Raw genomic sequence first — 9306 nt, forward strand, 5'->3', positions numbered from 1 at the left:
TTTTTTTTTTTTTGCTAAAACTCTTTATTCTCTTTCTTTTTATGTTTTTGTTGTCTATGAGAATTTTAGCATTTTTATTTTCTGAATGATGATGCTTTGCAATAGCATTTATTTATTAAAGGAGTTTCTATGTGTACAATTATACATTCAAGAATTTGATGCATTTTGGGTCACACAATTACAGAAAACTTACAAGTTTATGTCATCGACTCATCACTCATGTAATTCACAAGATCTTGATATTACCATTCAAATCTGGGTGTAAACACAACAATTGTATATGGCAGAACAAGGAAACAAAACAAGAATGTAATCAACAAGGCTTAAAAAGTTAAAAGTGTATAATGGGCTGTCACTACGATGATGACTCCAAATTCATTATTGTGCTCCAGTTTCACACCCCACCAAAAAAGACTAAGTTCCACACCTCCATGGCTCAAAATGCAACAAAGTAAAGTTGATTCTGGTGATCGAACAACAACTTCTACACAACTGTTACCCATATTGGGGCCTCTCTTGCTGATACAGAAAGCGCAGAAGTTCTCCACTGTTCGCGGGTTCGTGTTGCTGAAAATCTAGAACACGATCCCACCAAACGCTTTGCACTCAAAGGGCAACCATTTTGGAAATGCAGGGCTGTACAACGAGGGATTCATATAGAGTGTGTAAACAACCATGGATTCGATCAGATATGCAACATTTGACTAATTTGATTTTTTTTTCCCCTCTCTATATTACCAAATACCAACATGGAAACATCAAAGTTTCAAATCAAAATTAATGTTTTAGGAAATCATTGATAGAAAAGATATATTACGCGCTCAAATCTAGAAGTAGAACAAAAGTAGACCACAAAGTAGATAAAAGGAAAAGTGTAAACATCGAATCAACTCGATGCAAAATAGATTTGCAGAAGATGGAGCAGCAGCAATACGGTATTCATTGGAAAGACAACCAAAACAGAAGTTTAACAAAACCTGTTAAGGTTGTTTGCAGTTAAAACAAAGAAGGAAACAAACTAACTAACTACTGAAAAGTTCAGACTTCAGAGGCTCCTTCTCTCTCTCTCTCTCTGTCAAATCTTCTGGCTTGTTTCTTTTAGTAGCCACCGCCACCTCCACCTCCACCACCGTAACCACCACCACCACCGAATGATGATCTCGGGGCACTCGGTCTTTCGTTTGCAAGGTTCACACGGATGTTCCTGCCATTCAGCTCCTGAACACAGCCCAAAAAAGTTAGTAAGAGACAGACTTTTACACAGAACAATCAACACAATGGATGCAGCTCCTGATCATACCCAAACACCCCTAAGAAACTAATAACAGACGAGACTTCTTAGACATAACAATCAACATAATATGTATTCAGCTCCTGATCATACCCCAAACCTAAATAAGAGACAAGACTTTTCTAGATAGAACAATCAACACCATGTATTCAGCTACCTATCATACCAAAATCCATATGAGAGACAAGACTTTTTGAGACAGAACAAACAATCAACACTTTGTAAACAGCTCCTGATTATAACATATATACGAGACAAGACGATTTAGACAGAACAATCAACATTATGCATTAGCAAAATAGCAATCCTCTCTAACCTTTCCATCCATTTCTGATACGGCATTGGTTGCAGAATCTTCACTGCTGAAACTGACAAATCCAAAACCCCTCGACCTCCCTGTCTCTCTGTCTGAAATCACCGTAGCTGCACACAACCCAAAGACACAATCACCGTAACGAACAATATACAAAAACCACAACAAACAGGACAAATAGGTTCCTTAACACACTACAAAAGCCAAACACTGAGACCATATCACAAAACGTTCATCAAACCAACCTAACATACTTACTAACATAGCCATTTTTATGATCATTCCAAATGAAGCACATTCTATTTGGGGAACAGAACATAAGGCTTACCTTCTGTGACTTCACCAAAGTTAGAGAAAGCCTGCTTCAAGGAGCTGTCATCAGTTCCCCATGAGAGACCTGAAAGCAAATAAAAAACACTCAAATTTACTGAAAGCCAAATCAAATTAAGATACAAGCTACAAAAATCAGTAACAACAGGGTAAAAAGATATATAAAAAATGCATTACCACCAACAAAAAGCTTAGTGGACATGTAACGGAGAGAGCCAAGCATAGATGTCACTGGAACATTTGAGCTGCGAGAAACACCTTGTCTCAAAATACCACTAAGTTTGTTGCAAAAAGCCATTTCTTGATATCTGCACACAAAAAAACATACAAAACCCAGAAGGAAAAAAAAAAACTAAATCAAGAAAACCATATAACTAATCAATTTCATTTCAATCAGACCACAAAGAATCCATCAAAATCAAGGCCATTTCTAAAGCTATGAAAAGACATTAAAAAGAGATGAAACAAACCTCAGAGAAGGGGAATCGCGAAATTAGGGTTTTAGCGAAGTGAGTACTGAGTAGTAGTGAAAAAAAAGAGAGGCAGTGAGAGGATGAAGACAAAGAGTAGGGTTCAAGGGATTTTATACAGAGCTCAGAAACTCTCTCTTTTTTTTTTTCCTACACCAAAAATCTTTTGTTTTGTCCAAATTAATCACCTGTGGGAAGGTCTATTGTAAGAGTGTGTACTAAAGTTATTGATCCAATAGAATTGAGCAACGAGAGAGTCAATACAGTAAAATAGCTGAAATCTATTGGAACTAGAGGTGTAGCTGATGTAGAGAATCAACTGTCCCGTGCTTCTCTTTAACTTTTTCGACCTTTGTTGCCACGTCGACTTGTTTATCTGTTTGGTAACTTTAAGAGTCACATTAACATGCTTCATATACATGGACTAAAAGCCCATTATAAGGTCCAAAAAGCCCATTACAGGGTTGGAATATAACAAGATGTCAAGAACTCAAAGATATGTTAAAACTTTCCTAGGGTATAAATTGAAAAAGAGAATGTGTTGATTTCGACATTCTGTGTTAGGATTTTTCTTATAGCTTAGAAAGGCTATAGAAAGGCTAATGTAATCCTACTAATATAAGTAGATTTGGTTAAGTAAACAATAGTAGTTAGTAAGATAGTGGAGTGACATAATTAAAAGGGTATACACTTGAGATCAACTTCTTCCTATTTATAAGCTTCTTTATTAATTGTAGGCAATTAGACATTCATATAAATTACGTTGGTCCAGTTTTACAAATTACTTCGATAGAACAACTGCAATAGTTTCAGTTTTTATATTTTAGCTTTTTAAGTGGGAAGCGTTTGTAAAATGTACAAATCCTATATTTACTTTAATTTGCCCATTAAATATTTTCTCAAGAGCTCCTCAAATCATCTCGTAGATATATATTACAAGCAAACAAAACAAAATTGAACTCTTTGATGTAGTTAATTTTCGGAGCCATATTTAGGTGGGGAAGCAAGTAGTTTTTGCTTGTAACAACGTACAGTTTGAAGTTGTTTTGGATGTAAGGTTTCATTTCGATCCTCAAAATAAATATTATAGAAGTATAAAAAAAATGATTTGGATAAATTAATATTTTAGTGGGTCAATTTTTGTTTCTTTTGCTCGAAGCCACCAAATTCTCAGTCCGGCCGGCTCTGCTATCGACACGGGATCACAAAATAAAACTTACATATTACCAAACATTCTATTATTCATAGATGTTCGTTCGACTATAAGTTCCAGTGATATCCAACATACAAACCTATCATACGTGAAAAGTGGTTGCATTGCAGTTTGAATTGTCAACCAATACTGCGACCAAACTAATATAAAGAAGTACATAAGTCACACAGCTCACATACATATACTAATATTTCCTGACTATCAATATTCACATCAGTCTATATAAGCTGGAACGAACTAAAGTGTACGGATCACTAATGAACTTTATGATTCTTGATTTTGTCATTTAGACTCTTGGAAACCCCACAACGTTTAAGCATTACAGATGGTGAGTGGTGATCCTCTTAATAGATGAATAAGGCACGTAACCATCTAACATACAGTATATGGTATTTATAAACATATCATTAAATCACATTTACTTTGCCAGTTTGAGAACTTACAAAATATAAACCATATGGATCTTTAATTAGGTGGAATTGTAGTAAATATTGAAGCCATAAAGTTACTATTTTTAATTTTTTTTTGTTGTTGTTCGTAGGTACACTTGTCTGGCTTGCTGTATCTTCCTTTCTTTGCTTTCCGAACAAGACCAATGGTTATATATATTATTTTTTTGAGTGAAGAGACCAATTAATAGTGATATTGACACTGAACAACAGTAGTATCTGATCCGAGATCTAGAATTCGGATGGTTTAAACTTTAACGTATGTGATATTTATCTTTTATGAAGTATAATCTCAAGTTTTAGTAGGATTTTTGTGATTTAATCATGTTTTCATTGTTTTTTAAGCGAGTATATATATACACTCTCACCATCATGTCGCAACCACTTCTAAAAAACATATTTATCAAAATAAATGTACGTAGGCCTAGAAGCCCCACAATATAAAAATACAAAGTTCGATAGCCTCGCATCACACGTACAGTACGTTTTTTTTTTCTTCAATTAGATTAAAAGACCAGTCGATCTGTAGAAAAACAACGGCAACCATTTATCATAGATTGAAGGTTAGATCTCAGCTCTAATTGTATACGTTATGTCTCTTATTTTTCATTATATTGTCTAGATCTTGTGGTACGGTTGTCTAGAAATTATAATTTCCTTGTTCAAGATGACTACTGAGTGTCGTTTGGTGTGACGTTGGAAAGAGGTAACTTGCTAATGTTTCGCATTTGGGAAGTGATGCGTATCTACGCTTCGCCGTGACGAATTATATTTTACCAAATTTTGGCAACCAAAAACACTTATATTTAGTTAGACCAAAAGATCAAATGAATTTCACAAATAACTTTTCCAGCTCAAAAAAATATTTAATGGAGTGGATAGCAGGACGAGTACAAGGCCCCATGTATCCAAATGTTTATTTCCAACGTGTACGCGCATATCTACACGTATAGGTACTTTCAATCATTGGTTAACTATCAAGTACAATCGAATGAATATTATTGTAAGAAAAATCCAGTTGATTACCAAAAACAGCTGCTCATATTTAAGTTATATTGGTTCAATCTCTTTCTAAGTTGTTGGTACATATATATCACATGATACGATCATATCCTATAATTTAAAACAGTTTCTATATAGATCATATTTGTAGAGCAAATTAACATTTAGCACAGTTTCGCCAATACATTATTTGAATTTCCTATTTCAGATATATAATATTTCATTATCTCTATCCCAATAGAATTCTTATACATATTTACAGGTCTGAGTATATGTATTATTTTAGACAGATTAATAAATCAATACAACAATGGTTTGCCAACGAAATACTTATACAACAATGCCGTTTTGGTTGTGTATATAGCCTTCTCTCTATACAACAATTAAGAATGGGGTCATGTTCACCAACTCGTGATGCTAACACCTATTATAACACTTGCATGCATATAACAACGTGAGTAGATTATAGTCACAATCTATATAATAACTCAAACAGAGAGCGACACGTAAAGCAGAAACATTAACAATTTTGAAAAAATAAATCCTTAAAAAATATTTAATTATTTCTATATATACCTATATGGAGTAGACCAAGAGATCACTCAGAATCATCTTTGCCAATATTACTCATATACTTACATCTTTCGTCTCGTATGGGTCGAGTTCAAGAAGAGGGAAGGGGTCCGGTTCATGGCTTCCGGTTATCGACCGTGAGTTCGTCCCGGCCAACAGAGACCGGTACCACTCACGAGCTCACCGGTTTAGACCTCGCCATGAAGCTCCACTACTTAAAGGTGGTTTACATTTACTCTGCCGAGACAGCAAGTGACTTGACCGTGATGAACGTCAAAGCCCCCTTGTTTCCAGTGTTCGATCAGATCTCATGGATCACTGGCAGGTTAAGGCGGCACGAATCGGGACGCCCGTACATAAAGTGCAACGACTGCGGCACACGTTTCGTGGAAAGTCATTGTGATCTCACAGTGGACGAGTGGCTCCGTGTACCGGACCGGTCCGTGGATGAGTCCTTGGTTTACCATCAACCTGTTGGACCAGAAATGGCATTCTCTCCTTTGATTTATATTCAGGTGCGTACGTATATATCTCTACTAATTTACGTAACGAACAAATTAAAAGTCCACACATTTAAAAAAAAAAGAGAATACATGTATATCTATTTTGATAGCCACATAAAAACTAAAAACATCGGTTTAATTCGGTATAGATGACCCGGTTTAGCTGCGGTGGATTAGCTTTAGGCTTGAGCTGGGCTCATATTATGGGAGATCCATTATCGCTTTCTCATGTCTTCAACTTATGGGCTCGGGCTTATGTTGGTGAGAAGATCCACTGTCCCAAAACCTCTGAGTTAGAAAGAGTGTTTCAAAACCCGAACTCAACGGGCAAAGAACCGGAATCAATCAAACGGGTTGACCCGGTTGGGGATCTATGGGTCGCTCCAGGTAACAACAAAATGACAACATTCTCCTTCAATTTAACGGTTAACGAGATTAAATCACATTTTCCGGCGACCGGAGAAAACGAATTCGAGATTCTCAGCGGGATCATATGGAAATGTATAGCCAAAGCGAGAGGAGAATCAGCTCCGGTTACGATTACGGTTATCAAATCGGATCCGAACGGGTTAAAACCCAGAGCGGTGAGAAACAGTCAGATGATAAGTTCCGTTCACGTCGATTTCTCGGTGGCGGAGGCGAGTTTGGAAGAGATTGTGAAATCGATCGGTGAAACGAATGACGAGAGGTTTGGGATCGATGAGACTGTTGACGATGTTACGGATTTTATTGTTTACGGAACGAATTTGACATTTGTGGATCTGAGCGGAGTTGATTTTTACGAGGCGAAAGTTATGGGGAAGTCGCCGGAATCGGTTTATTGTAATGTTCAGGGAATAGGTGACGGTGGAGTGGTGGTGGTTATGCCGGGGGGTGTGGAGGAGGAAGAGAGGGCTGTGACGGTGACGTTATCGGATGATGAGATTGAGAAGGTGAAATGTGAAATGAACAAGTGTGGATTGATCACGGTGTTAGTTGTAGCTAACGGTGAATGACAAAAAAATGGTTTGGTCTATTGTTTCAAACATTGTTTTATTTTGTGGTATTTTTTTTTAAAACTTTTTCTATTTTTCTATGCAAAAATTAAATGTTTTAAAATTTTCTTTACCAATCATATTTGACATTATGATTTCTTATTGATTGAGTTTATTTTATTTAATAATGTATAAAACAGATAAATTAAATGAAATGAAATATATATTTTTAAAAAAACTAAAACATCATTTAAAATGAAACAGTAAGAATATATTTTACTATTAGTTTTATTGCTATGATGTGTGTATTGATAGTGAAATAAGTACCATTGGTTTCTATTTCATGATCCTACATCCTCCTAAATGTTTTACCAGCCTATGAATATGAAATTCAGCATGAGCACACCCAAAATGCAATCATGTTTTTGACAAGAAGTTTCAAAGAATATCAAAGGTATATTCCAAATATGAATAATAACTATTGGTAGGGGAAATGATATGTTTACATGATGATATACATATATCCCTATAGATGATTATAATTTTGAATTTATTAATATCTAAAAAACCATTTTGAATATATATTAAGTATTAATTAAATACCTATTTAGATGGTTTATTTGTTGTATTAAACATTTTACTAGCGTGCAAAATCCAAAATTTAATATTGATCTAAAGATAATTATTGAATTACTTTCATATCCTCCACAACAAATGTAAGAATATTATAAAGAAAAAAGGATCAAACAAAATCTTTATCAAGATTTTTTTTTCTAAGATACCATAAAATTTGAATTGTAAGAGAGAAATAAAAGCAATTTAAAAAAAAATAAAGATAAAACAATTGAATTATATGTATGGAAAAACGAAGTAAAGAAGGTGGCGAGCATGTAAATTGTTAATTAGTATTATGTTTATATATAAATTAAAGAGAATAATATGAATTGGCAATTTTCTAATTTCTGAGCTGTTTATGTTACACCCTATACATCCTCTGGATTCTCTTATTCTTTTTTTTTTCTCTCTCTCTCTCAGATTCTTCACAGCAACACAAAACAACCAAAACCCTAATTTTTTAAGAAATTTGTTTTAACAGAAAAAACAAAAACAACTATCGATCGTTCATCTGTGGCCTCCTTAGATTCTTCTTCTTAATTTTGTGTTTCTTTTTGGTTGTTTTTTTTTATTTGGGGGAGAAGAGAACGTGGCAGAGTTAAAGGTACCATTCGAATATTCTAAATAAAGCACGTTCTTGCTCGTGATATTATTTGCCTACTTTTGAATTTATCTTTTTTTTTTTCTTTTGTTTGTGCGATCACTATCTCGAATTTTTTCGTTTGAGTTCTTTGTAATTTTGATGATTTGTGAGAAGCAAAATTGGATTTAGTCTTTTGGCGTGTTCTTCAACTTTCTTTGTTCTTTGTTATTTAATTTACTGACGATATTTTAGTGATTTATGAGAATTAATAGTTAATGTTTTGTTAAAAAGGTAACGTATATGAGAGGGTTTTGAGGTTTCATACGTTAAAAAAAAATTCTGACAAAAATCAGAAGAACAAGTCTTAATCCAAAATTTTCAAAACTTCAAGGACCGTAGATTCTACTTTTGAAGTAAAAAGTATTTTGTCTCTTTCTTCTTCATTCTTCTTGTATTTTTGTTGTTTGGAGTTTCAAGATTTGTCTTAGCTATCATCATTAGTCGATTTTTTTCTTATTTTGATTTCGATATGATTCTAAATTTCTCTCTTCAGTTTCCTATATTTGCCTGTTCTGCCATCTGTTGGGAATTTAATATATTTCTTTCTGAAATTAATTCTTGTGTTTTTGGTTGATGAGCTAATTATTAAAAGTAATCAGTCATGATCATTTGCAATTTGTATGTGGCTTTCTTTCTTTGCTTTTTATTTTCTTTATAGTTTATGAAAATTCAGATTTTAAAACTCACTTTTGATGTTCTTATTCTGTTTTTTTTTTTGTGTGTGTGTCCAGATGCAAGAATCTCTTTGAAAAAAATTTGGAATCTTTCTCCCCAAAAAAATATTTTTTGGAGTTTCATATATCTTTCAGGCTGATTCATCTTATTTATATATAATATATATCTGCTAAGATGGATCAGATGTCACCTGATAACATAACTGGAGTCATTCTAGCAGTGTCTTCAAGTATTTTCATTGGTTCTAGCTTCATC

At 34.2% G+C, this 9306-nt stretch overlaps 3 protein-coding genes across 5 annotated transcripts in view; 2 read left to right on the forward strand and 1 right to left on the reverse strand.

Annotated features, from left to right (window-relative positions):
- Positions 835-2526, reverse strand: LOC104766306 (glycine-rich RNA-binding protein 4, mitochondrial). Its single transcript, XM_010490161.2, has 5 exons — positions 2405-2526; positions 2112-2242; positions 1933-2001; positions 1608-1714; positions 835-1218 (listed from the first exon to the last, which is right to left on the reverse strand). The coding sequence occupies exons 2-5, from the start codon at positions 2230-2232 to the stop codon at positions 1099-1101; spliced, it is 417 nt and encodes a 138-aa protein (XP_010488463.1). The 5' UTR covers positions 2233-2242; positions 2405-2526; the 3' UTR covers positions 835-1098.
- Positions 5659-7203, forward strand: LOC104766307 (protein ECERIFERUM 26-like). Its single transcript, XM_010490162.2, has 2 exons — positions 5659-6156; positions 6294-7203. Exons 1-2 carry the CDS (start codon positions 5722-5724, stop codon positions 7137-7139), a joined length of 1281 nt encoding a protein of 426 aa, XP_010488464.1. The 5' UTR covers positions 5659-5721; the 3' UTR covers positions 7140-7203.
- LOC104766309 (probable magnesium transporter NIPA1) overlaps positions 8148-9306 on the forward strand; it is a 6247-nt gene continuing 5088 nt past the window's right edge. Inside the window, exons 1-2 of one of the 3 annotated variants that reach the window (XM_019240660.1) lie at positions 8148-8337; positions 9108-9292. In XM_019240660.1, coding sequence (XP_019096205.1) covers positions 9226-9292 — 67 coding nt within the window. In that variant the 5' untranslated portion in view covers positions 8148-8337; positions 9108-9225. Of the gene's footprint in view, positions 8338-8403; positions 8995-9107; positions 9293-9306 lie in introns of those variants that run through there. The other 2 variants (XM_019240659.1, XM_019240661.1) reach the window with 2 other exon arrangements.

The sequence above is a fragment of the Camelina sativa genome, chromosome 19 (genome assembly GCF_000633955.1).
Source record: "Camelina sativa cultivar DH55 chromosome 19, Cs, whole genome shotgun sequence".
NCBI classification, from domain to species: domain Eukaryota; kingdom Viridiplantae; phylum Streptophyta; class Magnoliopsida; order Brassicales; family Brassicaceae; genus Camelina; species Camelina sativa.